The 20,901-nt window shown below is 41.8% G+C and overlaps 1 protein-coding gene across 1 annotated transcript; it reads left to right on the plus strand.

The window, feature by feature from the left end:
- The first annotated feature begins 1,421 nt into the window (after positions 1 to 1,421).
- Positions 1,422 to 17,869, plus strand: AKAP3 (A-kinase anchoring protein 3). The gene is made up of 3 exons (XM_050965542.1): positions 1,422 to 1,517; positions 9,981 to 12,200; positions 17,714 to 17,869. Exons 1-3 carry the CDS (start codon positions 1,425 to 1,427, stop codon positions 17,867 to 17,869), a joined length of 2,469 nt encoding a protein of 822 aa, XP_050821499.1. The 5' UTR covers positions 1,422 to 1,424.
- The last annotated feature ends 3,032 nt before the right edge of the window (positions 17,870 to 20,901 follow it).

Raw genomic sequence — 20,901 nt, forward strand, 5'->3', positions numbered from 1 at the left:
TCAGATTTTATTTCTGGCATCCAATGACCTTTAAATAGCTGACACTACTGCAATAAGTGGTTTTTAATGTTCTCAAGTATATGGTGATATTTCTAGTCACAAAGAGTTTTGCAGGCTGGATGGAAAACAGGAAATTGATGCTGCCACTTTACAAAGATGTCTCAAAATCAGATATTTTTCTTCGCCCTTTATAGGTTCTGATTTTATATGGCTGCCTATGGGAGCAATTCTCAGAAATTGTGAGGACAAATCACAATTTTTCAGAGACTTTCCTTGGGTCTCAGAACGTGTCCTAGAAAACGGTGAGTTCATTAATTCTGTTTGAACCTTATTTTCATTAAAACTCAGCTCTGAAAATGTTGGGAGAAGTGTCTTGAACACAAGGATTAGATTAGTTCTTTCTGCTCTTTGTGAGCATTTGTGTAATATTTTCAATTGTCTGGATTTTCAAATTTTGCAGTCTTCTCTTACACAATCATGGTTCTGTTTTCTGGCAATTGTATCCTTTGTCAGACTGGGGCTTTTAAAAATCCTAAGGGAGTTAGGTGCCCAACTCTCACTGAATTGCCTTTGAAAATCCTAATTATAGTATATAACTCTCAATGCCTGTCAAAATCCATTGTGCCATACCTGCATTCCCCTCTGCAAAATTGTGCTTATAGGGACATTGCTATCTTGACATTTTGGGCTGATTTACACGAGGGGGGGAAATCGATCTAAGATACGCAACTTCAGCTACGTGAATAGCGTAGCTGAAGTCGAAGTATCTTAGATCGAGTTACCTACCATCCTCACGGCACAGGATCGACATCTGTGGCTCCCCCTGTCGACTCTGCTACCGCCGTTTGCACTGGTGGAGTTCAGGATTCAACAGGAGCTCGTTCGGGGATCGATGAGACGCAATATATTGATCCCCGAGAAATCCATTGCTACCCACCGATACGGCCAGTACTGAAGACGTAGCCTTTGATTTCTATCTGAAAATGTATTTTATGAAATGTCAAGTAACACCTAAAGTTTCTGTAGCTAAAAGAATTTAGTGTGGGCAAAGAATTGTCTTTGTTTTTTCTTCAGTTTATTGCTACCATTATCTTCTACTGTATGGTAGGGCATAGGTGCTGGAACTAGAGGTGCGGTGGGTGCTGCAGCACCCTCTAGCTTGAAGTGGTTTCCATTATATACAGGGTTCACAGTTTGGTTCAATTGCTCTCAGCACCCCCACTATACAAATTGTTCCAGCACCTCTGCAGTAGGGTACTGGTCTGAGATTATCTCTGGAGTGGTGAAGGATAATGTGGTATCAAGAGATCGCATTTTGGATATCTCTACTGTAGATCATCATTGACTATCCCCAGCATTGTCCACATTTCTTCACCTTTCATATCCGTGCCTCTGATTTTGGTTTTCTTTCTACTTCATCACAGATGACTGACAACATTGACTGGTTACAGAGCCAGAGTGGACTCTGTAAAGTGGATCGCTATACTCCAGGAGGCGGAGAAGAACAGAACTGGACAGTAAGAAATGTGTTGGTTTTTTTAAATTATTTTATAAATCTATTTTCATAAAAAGAACAGTCTGCAAAAATAACCAAAAATATACCATACAGAGCATGAAAAGTGATTTGTCTCTGTGTGGATATATTAAAGAAAGGTAAATGTTTTTCCCAATGACTTTGTTAGTAAACAGGGCATTCTACATTGCAATTAGATTTTCAGTCATGTCATCAAAAATGCCAGATATTTGCACTGTTATATTACAAGTTTGGATTCATTTGAATGGTTTTATTCTATATGTTTGATACCTTGGAAGTAGCAAGGTCTTTGTCTCTCTCAGGGTACGTCTACACTACAGCATAATATCGAATTAACTTAAACCGGTTTTATAAAATAGATATTATAAAGTCGATTTTATGCGTCCACAGTAGGTACATTAATTCGGCGGTGTGCGTCCATGGTCCTAGGCTACCATCGATTTCCGGAGCGTTGCACTATGGGTAGCTATCCTGTAGCTATCCCACAGTTCCAGCAGTCTTCCCTGACCCTTGGAATTCTGGGTTAATACTCAAGTGCTTGATGGGGCAAAAATCATTGTCGCGGGTGGTTCTGGGTACAGCCTCACCCCTCCCTTCCTGAAAGCAGCAGACAGCCATTTCGCGCCTTTTTTACTGGGTGAACTGAGCAAACGCCATAGCACAGCAAGCATGGACCATGCTCAGCTCAATAGCGCAATCGTGGACGTTGTAAACACCTCACGCATTCTCGTGCTGTCTATGGTGAACCATGAACTGCAAATGCAGGAGAGGAGGAGGCAGCTACAGCAGCTACGGCAGCTACATCAGTGCGGCGACGAGAGTGATGAGGACATGGACACTGATTTCTCCCTAACCGGGGGTCCCCGCGCTTTGGAGCTCCTGCTGGTAATGGGGGAGGTTCTGCCCATTGAACGCCGATTTTGGGCCCGGGAAACAAGCACAGACTGGTGGGACCGCATAGTTTTGCAGGTGTGGGACGATTTGCAGTGGCTGCGAAACTTTCGCATGCATAAAAGCACTTTCTTTGAACTTTGTGACTTGCTTTCCCCTGCCCTGAACCGCCATAATACCAAGATGAGAGCAGCCCTCACAGTGGAGAAGCGAGTGGCAATAGCCCTCTGGAAGCTTGCAACATCAGACAGCTACCGGTCAGTCAGGAATGAATTTGGAGTGGGAAAATCTACTGTGGGGGCTGCTGTGTTGCAAGTAGCTAAAGCAATCATTAAGCTGCTGCTACGAAAGGTTGTGACTCTGGGAAACGTGCCAGTCATAGTGGATGGCTTTGCTGCAATGGGATTCCCTAACTGTGGGGGGGTGATAGATGGAATCCATATCCCTATCTTGGCACCAGAGCACCAGGGCACCCAGTACATAAACCACAAGGGGTACTTTTCAATGGTGCTGCAAGCACTGGTGGATCACAAGGGACGTTTCACCAACATCCAAGTGGGATGGCCAGGAAGGGTTCATGATGCTCGCGTCTTCAGAAGCACTGCTCTGTTTAAATGGCTGCAGCAAGGGACTTACTTCCCGGACCAGAAAATAACAGTTGGGAATGTTGAAATGCCTGGTTGTTATCCTGGGGGACCCAGCCTACCTTTTGATGCCATGGCTCATGAAGCCTTACGCAGGCAGCCTGGACAGTGGTCAGGAGCTGTTCAACTACAGGCTGAGCATGTGCAGGATGGTGGTAGAATGTGCATTTGGCCGTTTAGAAGCCCGCTGGTGAACGTTACTCACTCGCTCAGACCTCAGCCAAACCAGTGTCCCCTTTGTAATTGCTGCTTGCTGTGTGCTCCACAATCTCTGTGAAAGTAAGGGGGAGACCTTTATGGCAGGGTGGGAGGCTGAGGCAAATCACCTGGCCACTGATTACGCACAGCCAGACACCAGGGCGATTAGAAGAGCTCACCAGGAAGCGGTGCGCATCAGAGAAGCCTTGAAAACGAGTTTCATCACGGGCCAGGGTACGGTGTGACTGCTGTGTTTGTTTCCCCTTCATGAACCTCCCCCCCCTTTATTAACTCCTCCTGTAAGCAACCCACCCTCCCCCTTCGATTACAGCTTGCTTCTGGAAATAAAGTTACTATCGTTTAAAAAGCATGTATTCTTTATAAAAAGTCATTCCCTGTATCCAACCCACCCTCCCCCTTCGATTACAGCTTGCTTATGGAAATAAAGTCACTATCGTTTAAAAAGCATGTAATTATAAAAAGAGGCAGAGAATTAACAAGGTATCCCGGGTGTGGTTTGGGAGGAGGATAGGAGGGAAGAAAAAGGCCATTAAGGACATTTCAATGTAATGACAGCCTTTTGGTTGGACTGTCCACGGGGGTGGAGTGGGCAGGTGCAGAAAGCCTTCCCCCATGTGTTCTTACACATCTGGGTGTGGAAGATATGGAACATGGTGAGTACTGAGGGTGGTTAAACATGGGCTGGAGTGGCACTCTGTGACCCCACTGCTCTTCCTGAAGATTCACCAGATATCGGAGGATGTCAGTTTGATCACGCAGCAGCTCCAGCGTTGCATCCCGCCACCGCTGATCTTCTTGCCTACACCTCTGATCTTCCTGCCGCCACCTCTCATCTCGAGTGTCTCTCCTATCCTCATGTTCGTCCCTCCTATTCTCACGTTGGTCCCTCCTGTCCTCACATTCACTGGCATCTTTCCTGTACTTTGCTACCACATCCTTCCACTCCCCCAGATGAGCTCTTTCATTGCAAGTTACTGCCATGATTTCTTTGAACATTTCATCTCGTGTCCTCTTCTTCCTCCACCTTATCTGAGCTAGCCTTCGGGATGGAGTAGGGAGGCTTGAAAAATTTGCAGCTGCCTGAGTGGGGGAAAATAGTGATAGAAGGATTATAAAAGATACATTTCACAGAACAATGGTTATACTCTTTCACAGTGAACAACACTATTCACCTTACATAGCACTACAAGGTCGCATTTGGATTCTTTTAGTATTAAGTGCCTGCGGCTGTGGTGTAACAGAACAACACAGACGCAGGTCCGGGCATCACAATTCAGCTTGCATGCGGTCATGGTAAGCCATACAAAGAGGCATATAGCTTCTCCCTGTGCTGCTTCTTTAACAAGGAGCAGCAGACGCCAAACCCTAACCCTAACCCTGGAATTGCTTTACCCCTCCCCCCACCGCATGGCTGGTATAATGGAAGATCACCACTAATCACCCCCACTTTCTCCTCCCACCTCCCACCACCACCACGTGGCTGGTAGCTGAGAAGATTCCTGCTAAAAAGCTCAGCGCCATTAACCCCCTTCCCCTCCCCCCGCTTGGCTACCTGCAAGGAAGGATTTCTTTTAAGCAACAGGCAAGCAGCCCAGTAGGAATGGCCAGCTCTGTCCCCTTAATAAAATTCCTTAATTTCAACCAGGTTACCATGAACGATATCACTCTGCTGAGGATAACAGAGCGAGATAAAGAACGGATGTTTCTTGAATGCCTGCAATCACCGGGACCTTACGCAGCTAGGCTTTGTCATGCAATGATACCCGATTACTTGCTACATGCATGGCATGGTAAAGTGTCCTTCCATGGTGGACGGAACAAGGCTGCCTTGCCCAGAAACCTTCTGCAAAGGCTTTTGGAGTACCTCCAGGAGTGCTTCATGGAGATGTCCCTGGAGGATTTCCGCTCCATCCCCAGACATGTTAACAAACTGTTCCAGTAACTTTAATGCCTGCTAATACATGCCAGGCCCTCATGGCAAATCAATCATTAAAAAACGCTTGCTTTTAAACTATGTTTTATATTTACAAAGGTACACTCACCAGAGATCGCTTCCATGGCTTCACTGTCTGGGCTAGTGGCTTGGGAGGGCTCGGACGGTAATTCCGTCTGGGTCATAAAAAGCTCCTGGCTGTTGGGGAGAATGGAGTGCTGTGTGCTCTCTGCAAGCTCTTCCTCCTCTTCATCTTCCCCCTCTGCTGAATCCTCATCCATGGTTGAGATTATAACCCCCCACCTCAGAATCCACGGACAAGGGGTGGGGGTAGTGGTGGCGCAGCCCCCTAAAATTGCATGCAGCTCAGCGTAGAAGCGGCATGTTTTTGGCCCTGATCCGGATCTTCCGTTTGCTGCTTTGGTTTTCTGGTAGGCTTGTCTGAGCTCCTTCACTTTCACTCTGCACTGCACTGAGTCCCTAGTGTGGCCTCTCTCCCTCATGGTATTGGAAATTTTTTCAAATATTTTTTCATTTCATCTTTTGGAACGTAGTTCTGTTAGCACTGAATCCTCTCCCCATATAGCAATAAGATCCAGTACCTCTCGTGCGGTCCATGCTGGTGCTCTTTTTCTATTCTCAGGAGACTGCATTGTTACCTGTGCTGATGAGCTCTGCGTGGTCACCTGTGCTGATGAGAGCTCCATGCTGGCCAAACAGGAAATGCAATTCAAAAATTCGCAGGGCTTTTCCTGTATACCTGGCCAGTGCATTAGAGTTCAGTTACCTGTCCAGAGCGGCCACTGGTGCACTGTGGGATACTGCCCGGAGGCCAATAACTTCGATTTGCAGCCACACTAACCCTAAATCGATATGCTAATATCGATTTTAGCGTTACTCCTCTCATTGGGGAGGAGTACAGAAATTGATTTAAAGAGCCCTTTAAATCGATTTAAAGTGCATTGTGGTGTGGATGGGTACAGCGTTAAATCGATTTAACGCTGTTAAAATCGATTTAACAGCGTAGTGTGGACCAGGCCATATATGGTAGTTACTGGTCCCTTACAGTATGGGATTTACTCTCCAAATGAGAGAAATCAGTGTTCAGCTCCATATATTGTAAATAATGTAAAGTTACCATTCGAGAAAATGGGAACTAGAAATTTTCATTTGGTATAGACATTACCTTATCTTCCAAAGTAAAATATTGCATGTTTTTTCCTAGGCCAATTAAGGTTTCACTAGCAGAGCAGGTGAGAATGGTGGGGATGATTTTCCTGTCCTGTGAAAAATTTTGAGACTTTGAAAATGTTCCTGTTCCACATTGGGACAAAACCTGAGACTTTTTGAAGTTTTTCATGAAAAAACAGACCACAAGAGTGGGACCTCAGAGTAGTCTAGTTGTTAAGGCATGCATCTGGGATGTGGGAGAGACAGGTAAAAATCCCTCCTCTGTCATGTTTCTATATCTGTATATCTTACTGTGGTTTCAACCAGAAACTCCACCCTGGACCTGCAAAACTTTTCCCAAGGCAAGTTTTGTCAAAACTGGTACATTCCTATGAAAAGTTTCAGTTTTGACAAATCGGCATTTTCCAGTGAAAACCAAATTATCCAAAAATTCACAACCAATTCTATCTAGCAATATTGTATAATGTAGTCTTTGGCACAAGCCAGGAATATCTAGGTTGATGCTAGGGGCCAAATTCAGAGAGCTGTTATGCATCTCTCAACACTGTGCCTTAAGTGTTGGCTTTACAGCTGATGTTGGTTTAATCTCAATGAAAAGTCAGTTGCTGAATGTTCATAATTAATCATCTTGATGATAAATTTGGTTATAGATCATATACTAGAAGAAAACAGAGGGTACGACGACACTCTCTTGCTCTGGGTGAATAGTGAAAAAATTTATTCACAAATGTTGTGCTGAGATCAAATGAGAATTTATTTTTAACTTTGTTCACCTCCCTTTTTATTAGCGTTTTACAAACATTCATGCAAGAAAAGTTTGTTCATACAGAAGTTCCCCAAAAGCAGTATTTCTGACCAGAACCATAGATTTGTTCAATACATTTGTCAAATAAGTTATTAGTTGTGATTTGTTTATCCAGCTTTTGTTCCCAGAATGTCGTGACATCACGAGCACCTGTTGTTAGAAATACCAACAATGTGTTTTAGCTTGCTAAAGTATGGTAAAGATTATGGATAAGATAAGAGGTATGTACCATCTTCAAATTATGTGAATTTGATTATGGTAGTTGTTCTTAAAATAAAGATACTGAGAGAGTTGTTGATAGATGCAGTGTATAAAGTGAAAGATACATATAAATATTATTTAGGGCTAAATTGTGCTCTTTTACACTGGAACACATCCAAAGTAACTCCACCAGAGTCAATGGGCCAGATTCTGCTTTCAACCATATCTGTGTGAGTCCAGACTAAATCCACTGAATTTATCAGTTACTCTGGATTTACACCAGTATGACCTAGGAACTGCCTTTCCTGGGTGTGGAATCTCTTACAAAATAAAGTATACTTCAGTTTGAGTAAGTTTGGCAGAATTGGGCTGACACAGAGCCAGTGGCAACATTCAGAAACAGAACTCAAGAATCCTGACTGAAGCTGTGAGATTCTTGTTGATTTTAGTTTGCCTGGGTTCATACCAATTTTCTGTGAATTCAGATTAATGTAGTTGTGCACACTGCGTTTTGATGAAAGTTTTGGCTTTATCTGACTCACAGATAAGGATGGCAGTAAAGAGCAGTGTGAAACTGGCAAAGGTTTGTAAAGTTCTCTGTAATGCCAATAGGTTTAGTAGGTTTCAGTTTGTGATATTGCTATCTGTTCACCACTCTGTCTCTCTCTATAGGAGTGTAGGCCTCTTGGTCCTGGTGTAGCTGAGGTTGTATCCTGGACTGACACTCTGGAGTTCTTTTATGTAGGCGATATTGTGGGGCTGAAGTCTGCTGTTGTCCAGGCTTCAGGGGTTTATTGGGTCTAAATATTACATCCCTTCTCCCACCCAATCATGCAGTCAGATAAAATATATTATGCATCCCAAAGAGATGTTCTTTTGCTATAATACAAGGATGAGATGACAGTTTGTCATATATCTTCTAGCTTCTGTACACTACACGTAGACATAGTGAGTCACATCAGTGATGACAAAAATGTAGAATGCACGCACAATGGAACAGCTGCAGTCTTGAGGCAGATACATTAATTAAACCATCATTTCCTCCATCCTGTTGTCATAATTGCTAGAGATTTAAGCATGTTAAAATTACTGGACATTATTAATTATCAACTATTAATTTATTATTATTATTATTATTATTATTATTTTAAATTGAACAGCAACAAGAGTACAGCTGCTATATATTTCTTTCATTCTTGATGGGGGGAAACTATCAGGTCCACATCAAGTTCCTCCCTTTGAAGCTGAGGGGATATCCAGATGGTCTAATGGGATAGTTCTCTGGCTATTCATTATGGCTGTGATTGTTCTATTCCTCTCCATCAAAGTGGTTTAAGAGGGAAAAAGTAGTTAAACAGCCTCTGTGCTGTGAACAGCTACTAGATAAATGACACCAATGCTGGTGGAGTAGTGATGAGAACACTAGCCCTTCAGCTTCACAAATACTGGCCTCTAACTGACAATAGTAGATCCTTTTCATGAGAGTGAGTGAGCTAAAATAAGATGACATCAGATACACACACAAAGCAAGTACATGTCAGAGGGACAGAGGAAATAAGATTAAATTTGCTAAATGTCATTCCTTTGTTGCTGTTCTCAGACAACAAGAAAACTCATCCTCAGTGCTGGAAGGGTAAAGCAAAGAGCAATCTCTGATCTTTAAAAGACAATGTATTTCTTGAAAACTCAAGTGATTGATACATAATAATAATATATGGAGATTACCTATCTCATAGAACTGGAAGGGACCCTAAAAATGTCATTTTGAGTCCAGCCTCCGACCTTCAATAGTAGGACCAAGTACTGATTTTGCCCCAGATCCCTAAACGGCCCCCTCAGGGATTGAACTCACAATTCTCAGTTTAGCAGGTCAATGCTTAAACCACTGAGCTATCCCTGCCCCCCAAAAATCACTGAATATCAGGGTTGGAAGGGACCTCAGGAGGTCATCTAGGCCAGCCCCCTGTTTAAAGCAGGACAAATCCCCAGACATGACATTTGGATCCTTGATTTGTTCATTCACAAGAGATTAAACTCAGATGTATCTTTTCTTTTGCTTCTCTCTCCACAGTTGTTAAAACATCCAGTTTTTACATCCATTCATTAGTCCTTGTCATTTACATTTTTCTTTACTATGTAATCCATACAGAAGAAAGAGGCCAGACTACATACTAGTGTAGGACCTGATCCAACTTTCACTGAAGTCAGTGAGAGTCTGACTATTCACATCAATGGGTGCTTCTACACAAGAAGAGTTAGTGTCCATGTTGCAGCTGCACTAGTGCTAAGCCGCGGGTGTAGAACAGGGTTTCATGCCAGGCTAGTAAAAATGTCAGCATGTCTGCTCTCTAGCACTTATGTTGGTTCTACCACAGGTTGAGCTGCATCACTGCTGGCAGTTGCTAAAATATAAGTATTGATTTTTCTGGCGTAGGCAAGGCTGATGAGAGTTGCATTAGTTTTTTATAGACTGCCTTGGATTGAGCAAGATCTTTGTACCAAGGGAATATGAATATTGGGGAAATAAACCGTTGTAAATTTGTGATTTGTTTCAATCCTTAGACTGATTCAGCAACATTTTTCAAACAAGCTGCATCTGATCCCCTCAAAGTCTTGACCTGGCTCCGAAAAGATCTCGAAAGGTGTGCACTTGGAATCCAGGATGTGCTGAAGTCTACTAGTAAACAAAAGACTTATGAGAACTCAAGGGAACCATCAATAGGTGGGCAGAGCATCCAAATGCGCAATGCACCCTCACCAGGTGGTTTCAGTGTCTATGATGAGCAGTTTAGCATGGATGTTAGATCCAACAATGGGTCTCCCGATTTTCATATGGAGATGAAATCCACCTCAAGTCAAAAGGAACCAAAAGACAAAGAGAGTCAGCTAACTTCTGCAGATACCAAGCAAGGTGTGGATGAAGTCTCTTTTTATGTTAACAGACTCTCTAACCTTGTCATTGCAATGGCACGTAAAGAGATTAATGACAAGACAGATGGCACCGATAAGTGCATACACAAATCACTTTTTGCCTCTCTTGGGGAACCAGGTCACAAGTCTAGTGGAGTGGGCACAGATGAAGGAAAAAATAATCCATCAGAGAATACAACTCATATTAATATGAAGGAAACCAAATATGAAGGGAATCCATCTTCCAAGAGGAAAACATTTTTTTATAAAGAAGTAGACGAACAATCTTCAACTAGAAATGAGCAGAGTCAAGAAAGAAGGTCAGCACACAGTGAGAACAGAACATGCCATCATAAAAAACGCTTTGGCCCAGATGAATTTACGAATACTTTAAGCAAAGGGATTCTGGTTTATGCCAATAACGTGGTTTCAGATATGATGGTCTCAGTTATGAAGACCATGAAAGTTGAAGTGAATGACTCAAGCATAGCTTGCGTGGTGCTGAAAAAGGTGATACTAAAGCACTCCAAGGAGGTAGTTTCAGACTTAATAGACTCCTGTATGAAAAATTTACACAATGTCACAGGGACACTCATGACTGACTCAGATTTTGTTTCTGCAGTGAAGCGGAGCCTATTCAGTCAAGGAAGTCATAAGGCTGCAGAAATAGTACAAGCAATGCTGAATCGTTTACATACTACCTTAATAGTGCAAAAACCAGCAGGAGATAAGTCCCAGTCTCAAAGCCTTGCGTATGCATCTGTGAAGACGGGCTCACGAGCAGCAGATGCAAAGGCTCAGAACTTGAGGTTTTCAGCAACAAAAACTGAAACAGTTACCAAAGAGAAAGAAAAAGAAATGACCTGTGCAGAAACAGTAGGTAACCACATAATTAAGCATGGGCTTACTCTATGGCATCAAAACCAACAAAAATGCAACAGATGCTCGAAGTCTCAGCCTTCAGCAAGGGAAGCTGAACCTAAACCTCCAGAAAATCCACACTTGAGTTCAGAAATTCAGAACATGACCAAAATCTCTGGAGATGCATGGGCAAAAGATCTGATTGTGACTGCACTATTGCTGATACAGTATCATCTAATCCAACAGGAGAATGCAGGCAAGGGCACAGCTGAAGGGGGCAAAACTAACAAAGCAGGTACCACTTCATTTGGATTCCTCTCGCATGAATCCCATGAAAAAGGTGGTTGCAGTAGTTTCAGGCCATCTTCAGCAAAAGATCAGGATCCATCAAAACAAAGTGACGAATCAGGTTCCCAGAAGTCAGAACTTCAAAAACAGAACCCTGAAAATGACATGTCCAGTGTCATATTAATGCTTATCCGAAAATTAATAAATGAGACTGGTTGCAAAATAGAAGGCCAACAAGGAAATTCCATGATGGATGAAACAAATAGGAATCTTGGCAAAAGCTCTGAGGGACATGCCCTTTCAGAAGTTGAACAGTCCTGTGAAGAGGCTATATCTGGACTGACAAAAATGATTACTGATCAGTTTGACATAAGTGGAAAAGAGGGGGGAAGTGGGCAATTTATTGACAGTTTGGTGGATACAGTGACAAAGTTGTGTCTTATGATAGCCAAATACAGCAACCCAGAGTCTGCTCTAGCAGAGATAGAGGACAGGGAAGATGGCACAGGATCTGTGGATTCCAAGTGCACAGGAACTGCTGAGGCTGAGCTTGGATCAGGTGAAGACAGTGCATCTGGTCGCAAAGTGGTAGTGATGAATCAGAATCCTTCCGAGAGCTTACATAACAAACAGCTCCAAGCACTCCTCCAGTGGGTAGCAGCCTCTCAGACAAATGTGCCTGTATTGTATTTCTTGGATGAGGATGATGAGTTTCTGAATAAGGTAAGCAATGACGTAATTGGGTAATGGGCAGGGACTTTAGGCCCTGGTGGGATTTAAGTTCTTTCTTCAGTGTTTTACTATCTCGTGATATAAAGCTTTTGTTCTAAGGAAAACTGAATTTCTGGCCTTTTCTCTTACTAAAATAGTACTCAAAGTGTTACTGATGGTGCTATTGCCTTTATAAAGTAACACCATCATAAACATTAGAGGTGGAAAAGGCTATTATGCCATCTACTCCATCCCCCTGTCAGTGAAGAATTGTTCTGTATGGTGCACTCTCCACTACTTTCAGCCTAGTTTTACATGACCCAAGTGATTTTACTTCCACCACTTCCCTTAGTTCCACAGATTAATACAATTAAGAACTTTTTCATGATATTCCATTTTATGATATATTTTATTAAATTAACCTCCTTTGTAAAGCACCTTGAGATCCACTGATGAAAAGTGCTATATAAGAGTAGATAATTAATTATTATTATTTATTATAAAGGGACACTTGACAATTTAAAAGTTACATATTGTGGACAATCAAATTTCTTTCCCTAAATTACCAACCTTAGATTATTAATAGTGAAAAAGTTTAAAATCCAAATTACTTTTCACTTTATGTGCTTTGTTTACCTTTTGTATTTCTTTCACTTAGAAAGGCCATTAGTCTGGTTTTCAGCTCTACAGTCTTGGTTTCCTAAAGTAATGTCCCCTATCCGATAGTGATTTAGACCTGGACCAGTTTTGTCTGGTATTTTCATGTGAAGTCAGTGGACACACAGAGATTGCCAATTTTCAGAGCATGTCGTCCTGCCCCCAACGACATGACCTTGCACATACCATGTGCATGTGGTGGGATGATGGGCTGTGAAAAATGGCATCTTTTGTGCAGCATGACCTTGTGCACACTGTGTATGCAAGGTCATGCTGGCAGTGGCAGGTCCACGCTGTTCCCAGAAATACTGGAATGTCTGATATTCTGGGGATGTGGCAGTGGCCACCCTACTCTCACCTTGGACAATGAAAATCAGTTTTAGTGTTATTTATAGTAGATTTCACTTTCAGGTTGCTGCAGTTTGCTCTGTATACATAGGAAGTTTAAGAACAAAGAAATGGAAACATTCATATTGATCTTAGGTTTTATAGGTCTGTCTTTACAAAATCTAAATTATGGGTCAATTTTGAGTTGACAGTGACACTTTAATGTCATAGCTCTACTAAGTTTTACCTCTTTGTATTATCTTAAATAATTCTTCTCGCCCCTTGGTATTTGCACCCTTCAAATATTTGAGGACTTTAATCAAGTCCCCTCAGAACTGTTACTTAGCCAGGGTATAAGTAAATAGGTTTTTTTCAATCTGTCCTCATAAATCAATCTCTCCATTTCCCTAGTCATTTGTTATTTCCCTTTATATTTTCTCCAATTTGTTAGTATTACAGAGGCATTGGTAGCTAGTTAACGCTTTATTTAGATTTATATATTTTCATTTAAAGCAAGAAAAAATATCCTCCATTTCACATTTTCATAACTGAATTTAGTTTCCAAATTTTACATGCTAATTCTTACTAGACTAATTGAATTTTCTATATATTTTAAGAAATATTCTGACTTTGTCAGAAGAAGCATTTCTTTCAGTTTTGCCCTGACAGTCTCACCTTTTTTTGTCTCCCTCTGGCTAAAAACACACAGTCCCCAAAACACAAGACTTCAAACACATCCAATAGTATCTCTGATGTACCACTGTTCAGATTTTAAATTACAATTTTAAAATTATTCCCCTTATTTGGCTTAATCAATTTGATCTACTCCAAGGAAAGTTGCTAGAAATGTCAATTTCTACCGGCTGCTTAAATTCTTCAGTGCTGGCAGCCTGCCACCCTGACTCAGTCACTGTATTGAGGCCAAAAGGCACTCTAGCCCCGCTGGGGAAAGTGGCAGGCCAAATTAACAAAAAGGTCACATCTCCAGAGTTCTTTTTATAACAAACCGACATTCTCCCTCCTTGGGCTTTTTTTTTTTCCCAGTCTTTCTTCAGGTAGCAAAGACCTCTCCACAGACAATCTTGTGGCAAAGTTCAGCGTGAACTAACTTTTCCTCCCTGTGGTTATATTTCCAAAATAAAATCCAAACAGACATTCCTTCCCTCTGCCCGGGAGATATTCTCAGCCGTTCTTGCTCCTTGCAGGTCTTGGGACAAGGCTGAGTTTATGTAGTATCAAGTATCTTGATCTGAGAGTAACTAAAGAAAAATCTGCATTAGTCTTAGTTTAAATTCTAGCCTTCAGAGAGGCTACCCTAGATTCTACCAAGGTTCTAGCTTGCCTATCCCCAGGACAGTTCATAGAGCTCATCCAGGCAGTCAGTCTAACCAAATGTAGTTTAGAAGATTTAGTGTTAAACCTGATAGAATCCAGCACCTTAGTCATCTCCTAGGCAGGGTTGTGGATGAACAAATCAAGCATTTACAAATTGAACATGATAATATTTCCCCACTTAGCAGGTGAAAGACATTCTACTTTAGTGGACATTGCCAGAGAATATCTGAGGAGCAGACTGACAGAAGACAATGATAGGCACAAATGACTCAAACCTGGGTTTGGGAGCACATTCAAAATGTTTGTTCATAGTTTTGAAGAGCTTGGGAGGCAAAACTCCCCATAAACTTGCTAGAGTTCAAAGCCATCAGGACAGCTCTCAAATCCTGTCTCCTACAGATCAAAGGACAGCCAGTGCAGATTCTCTCATACATTCTGTTTATGATGTAGTACGTGGACAAACAAAGGGGATATTTGTTCTCTCTATTGAGACAGGGAGCAACCCTTGGGAACAGTTAAACTAGAATGAAATTTCTTCATCTGCTCTGCAACTGGCAAATATAAGAAGCCCCCACAAAAGCCAAACATGTTGATCATCACAAGTGATCACATAAACCATCCGTGGCTTGTCTGATATTTGCTAGGTGATGTCATCTGGACATGAGCAGGCCTAAGTTATTTAGAATGTTGAACATATATTTAGCCTTTGGAGAAAATTCTACAGATCAAACTATCTTGACTGAAAAGTTGGCTAAATTGCTAAGACATCATGCCTCCAGATGAATCCAGTCATGCTATAGACTACCTAATATCCCTGTGCTGGAACATCTCAGAGTTTTATCAGGTAGGGGATAGCGGCTTCAATAGCATGTATAACAATATGCCCTTGTCTGAAATTAATAGGACTGCTACATGGAGTTTGGTCCACACCGTTGTGAATCACTTTTCTCTCAACGCCACATCAAGAGCAGATGCTGGTTTTGGAAGATTGGTGCTCATTTAATGTTCAGCTAATAGTGTTCCACAGTCCATCTCCTCAGGGAGGTCACTGTCTCCTAATTTCTTACAGTGGGGATTTGTAGAAGCAGTGTCATGAAGGAGAAAGCCAGTTATTTACCAATAGTAACTTTTGTTCTCTGAATGTATTGGCTCCATATAGCTACACTGTCCTCCCTTCCCCACTCTTAATAGGTCTTGTTAGAGAACCCACCTACAAATAGGGCTTCTGGATGTAGACAAGAACTGAAGGATAGTTAGAAAGGATGGGATATGTATGACCTTTTTCTGTGGACCGTTGGAAGTGGGGGAATTGTGCACCCTCCCTAACTGCCAGCTACTGCTCAAATATAGTTCCATGGTTGAATGTCTAGGCATTTGACTCCTGCATTGTGGCTCTGTGGAGGCCATACAGTAAGAGAAGAGGAGTTATTGTGGGTAAGTGACTCCTTTTTTCAAGGGATGTAAATACACATACATACATAGAAATTAAGAAAAAGAAAATACAGCATTTGCTGACAGACAAGTCTAATTAAATTGTGGAATAGTCTCTCAACGGAAGTGTTGGACATTTATTTCTAGGGACATTTAAAACTAGATGGAAGAAAGTCTGGATAATTGATTACTGGGAGCAAGCTGGCACTGAGGTTAACAGTGCTAAGTCTTTCAGCTTGTATTTCTATAACCTGAGTAAAAAACCTAGGATTGGAATGTTTTTGAATTTTTTTATTTTGTAGAAGAGAGAGTACATAGCCACAAAGCTCAAATGCAGATCTAAATCTTTCCAAGTCTTGAAAACCTAGGTCCTGATCTGAAAACAATTGAGATCAATGAGAGGATTTCCATGGACATCAGTGGACACTAAACCACAGCCATACTCACTATGAACTGGCTAAAGATATAGAAGAAATTCTGAGTGAATGCATATGAATACACAAGTCCTAACATTTACTTCCCAAATTCTGCTCCATTCTGCCTTGTGCTGTTCAAACAGTGGGTGTTCTTAAATGCGATATGTGCTCTGATACCTCAGCATGGTGGAATAATAGCCTTCCACCTTGACTATGATTTTCCAGTCATGTTTCATTTTAGTAAGAAACTGTCTATGTATCAACCTTGCTTTCTGGCATTTGATTTTCTCCCCACTCCCTTCAATGTTTTAATTTTAAAAATGATTAAAAGAAAACATTTTTCTCTGAAAGTGCCTCCAAGTATTTAACTATAGTCAGCTGCATAATTACCCATTTATAAATTTTAAAAAATTGCTTCCATGCCAGATGGTAATGGTTCAGCTATCCGATGTCCACAGCAGGTTCTGACCAAACCGGGTATTTCAGGGTATTTTGGATATGTTGTTTAGCATCAATACTATCCTAAATGGTATGGAAGAAAAGCCTTAAACATCTAAAAACAAGACACTTTTCAAAGCAAAATATATGGCACATTTTCAGTTGCCTTTGTTTTTCTGAATACTAAAACCAATTAGAACCAGGATGACTTAAATGCAGCCAGGTACTCAGAAACCGTTGCCAGAAGTGATTTCATTTTCTTCTTCTGTGGCCCAGCAATGCCTGTTCTCCCTGGCTGCCAGTACACAACTTGATTTTCTTTTTAATAAATAATAGATACACAAAGTGGTGCCGAATTCTTTTCCTACAGAGATAGAAGCCAAGAAACACTGTATGCCTTTCTTGAATCATAATGCTATTAAGTTATCACTTGGCGCTACAGCCCACACATTTGTATTTTGGGCCAAACCTTGCTCAGCTTAGGCACTTAGTCTCATTCAAGACAATAGGACTACTCAAATTAGTTAGGAAAGTGGGGGGTTTGCAACAAAGTAGCCACTGATGAAGATTTTTCTGATATTCAGCCTAAATTTTCCCTTTGTAAGCCTTAACCCATTTTTTCTAGTTATTATGCCTTGGTATTTAACACTAAGTAAGTCTCTCCTTTTTGGATTTTGTAGAGGATTATTTTGTCCCTATTTACAACTGACCTAGCCAGACTAGCTACTTGCCTCTTCTAATCATTCCTCACAGGTCAGCATCCCGCAGCACCTGGCCATTACTGGGCTTGTACACCTAAGAGAGTAGAATGGAAGTAGGTGAAGGAGAAGTACTCCAACATCCTCGCCCTTCATTTCTCCCTTTTAAAATATCCCATTTATGATGTATCATACTTGCGTTTTGCTTCTGTTTATTTCACAGCTTCAGCAACTGTCATCAATAGCAGTGGAGAAGGGGTACAGCGTGGGGGAAGTCATACAGGCCGTGCTGAAGTATGAGAAAGAAAAACAACTGGGCGAGGCCCTGGGAAATTTTGTTCGGTTGCCAGTGCTGGACTGGCTGCTTAATAACCTGTGAGCAGAGGCATCTCCTCTCTCTTCCTCACCAGCAGTGTTTTGATTCCAGCCAAGCACGTATTACAACTCCAACATATCAGACTCAACTATCCACCACTGATTTGTAGAATACGATATTATCAGTTATACTGACTACTGCTGGACAAGCATATAAATAAAACAAAACACAATAGCTAATGAAGTCTGGTTGAAAAAGTTAATTGTAATATGTCCCTTTTAATTGTCTCCATCAATTGAATTTTATACTTTGTGGCCTTTGATTCTCTCTCTTCCCATGCATCTTTTTCAAGCAGTCTGGTCTAGGGGAGGAGGATTTAAGCTCTTTAACAAGACTTTTCACTGTATTTGGGGCCAAGTTTGAACAATGCTGAATAGTTCATAGGCTTGATTCACCCATGTCAGCCAGATTACAATTTGCATCCTCCTGTGTTCCCAGGGTCAACTGCTCTTGAGTGGAGGTGATTCATCAGGGAAGGGCAACTTTAAATTCCTTGGTCATTCTTCTCCCTGCCCAGAAGTTGCAATGAATAAATATCTCTCCCATGCACCTTGACCACTTCTAGTCCCCCAGCCAGTGCCACACATTTTTGGGCTTGTGGCTGTCAGCTCAGGGTCCCTCAACAAACTAGGGGTTTAAAGGTGTAAGATATGCATCTTGGGGTGGATAATAGTCCCATCTTAGAGCATGAGGGGTATATACAAACTTACTATACCACTGACAATTACATTTGAAAAATTGTGGAGAGCTGGGGGAAAGCATATAGTGGGATATCACAGGGACTGGAGGTTAGGTCTGGTCTTATGTAACATCTTCACTAGTGATTTGGAAGAAGGACAAATTCACAGATGATGCTAATAGGAAAAAGTCAAAATACCATTGAGGGCAGAGAATGAGACCTAAAGCAATTAGAAATATGGGCAGAAACTAGCATATGAAATGGACTTTAGAAAAATTCAAGACAGCAGCAGGAAAATAATCTGAAACACAACTATTCAATGGGAAATAGAATCCAGGAAATCAGTGCTGAAAGAGACCCAGGGATGATGATGAAGAGCAAACTAGATGAAGATTTACACTACAATAAAGCAGCAGTAGGGTTAATACTGTGTTGTGGTGTCTATGTAGAGGCATCATGTCAAGGTGCAGGGACACAATAGTCCTTGATTGTACAGCTCCAGAACAACCAAACCTGGAACAGTGCATTCAGTTCTAGAAACCTGTTTACCCAGAAAGGCACTGATAAACTGGAGGAAGTTTAGGGGGGAATTGGTTTATGAGAAAAGACTAAAATAATTTCATATATTACTCCTGCTGGAATCTGCACCCACTGCATAATGAAGAATTTGTGCAGAATTAATGTTTTATGTTTTTCATGCAGAATTTGTGATTTCCACCAAAATGCTTCCTCTTTCCAGCTGGGGCTTCGATTGTCATCTGCATGTGGCTGGGGTTTCTGCTGCAGGGATGACAGCAGGAGCCCCAACCATGCGGGGCTGACAGAGGGAGCCCCAGCAGTGTATGATTATATTGTGTTATTTTGACAAATAAAATAAGCAGAATTTTTCAGAATTTTAAAATACTGTGTGCCTAATTTTAAATATTTTTGGAGTGCAGAATTCCCTCAGGAGTGATATATTTAGTCTCATTAAGGAATGACTAAAGAGGGATCTGATAACAGTCTACATATATATGACAGCTGTAAACGCCAAGGTGGGAAAGGAATATATGTCATTCCATCAAAGGGTCTGAATAGGTACCAGCCTTTGTCACTTGAGTAGATTCCCCAAATTTCAATCAAAAACACACCGGCGTAGCTAAAACATTAAAATAAGTTTATTAACTACAGAAAGACAGATTTTAAGAGATTATAAGTGATATAGACATAGAATAGCATAACTAGTTACAAAAAAAATAATAAAAGATTAAAAACACAAGCTGTTTCTTAAACTTTACCAGGTTAACTCAAATTTCAAGCAGTAAGGTTATATTACCCAAAAGCCTGTAGCAATCTGTGCTAACTGGACATTTTTCTAGTGAGGACCACTCCCCCCAGTTCAATAATGTTTTTGTCTTTCAAACAATGTTGTTACTTTCAGCATAGGTGGGGGAGGAGAGGTGGCCTGATGATGTCACTGTCCCTTATTTTATATTCTCCTCCAGGTGCTGGAAAAATTCTTGCTGTCTCATGGGGTTAGGCAGATCCATTGTCTACATGCTCTGCATTCAGTCCTTCATATGAATTGCAAATTCTTGATTATACCCTTTGTGTACCTGAGGCTTGACATGTAAGGCTTGTGTTCAGAGCTCCTAACGAATAGGGGACCGCAAACAGGAAAGTTTTAAAGGGAGGGAGTTTGTGGGAGGGACACATAATATAATCGTTATGGTTAAGAAGGGGACCACAATGCCAGTGTCAACGCTGCTCCTGTCTCCTCCAACTATGCCTATATCCAGACAGACAACCTAGCCATGGATGCCCCTACCCAGATCCTGAGGTGGACTTGCAGAGACTGTGGCCTGCATTTCCTGCTCACAGAAAGCCAGATTGGAAGGACCATCCAGTGTGAAAGGTGCCTGTTGGTGGAATCTCTCAGGAAGCAGGTGGGAGAACTACAGGAGGAGGTGGCTAGGCTGAGTAGCATCCTTGAGAGTATTCATATGGAGATGTCCAAGGCCAAGGAGGCTATCCAGCTACAAAGGGCTGCTGTCACACCACCAGAGGAGGATGATATGGCTCAATTACAGGTAGGACACTGGCTGCTGGTTACTTCTGGCATCAGGCAGCGCTCCACCCCTACTCCCAACCACCCACCATGGTGATGGAAAACCATTATGCTGTCCTGGCAACAAGCGATGAGAAATCACCCCCAAAGGTGGAGAAGGAGAAGTCATGGCTGGGAGGATCACAGCCTCCACTCTCAGGAGGAAATGTACGGTAGTGGTGGTTGGTGACTCTCTTCTGAGGGGGACAGAGGCACCCATCTGTCACCCTGACATGGCATCCCAGGAGATATGCTGTCTGCCAGGGGCCC

The sequence above is a fragment of the Gopherus flavomarginatus genome, chromosome 1, assembly GCF_025201925.1.
Source record: "Gopherus flavomarginatus isolate rGopFla2 chromosome 1, rGopFla2.mat.asm, whole genome shotgun sequence".
NCBI classification, from domain to species: domain Eukaryota; kingdom Metazoa; phylum Chordata; order Testudines; family Testudinidae; genus Gopherus; species Gopherus flavomarginatus.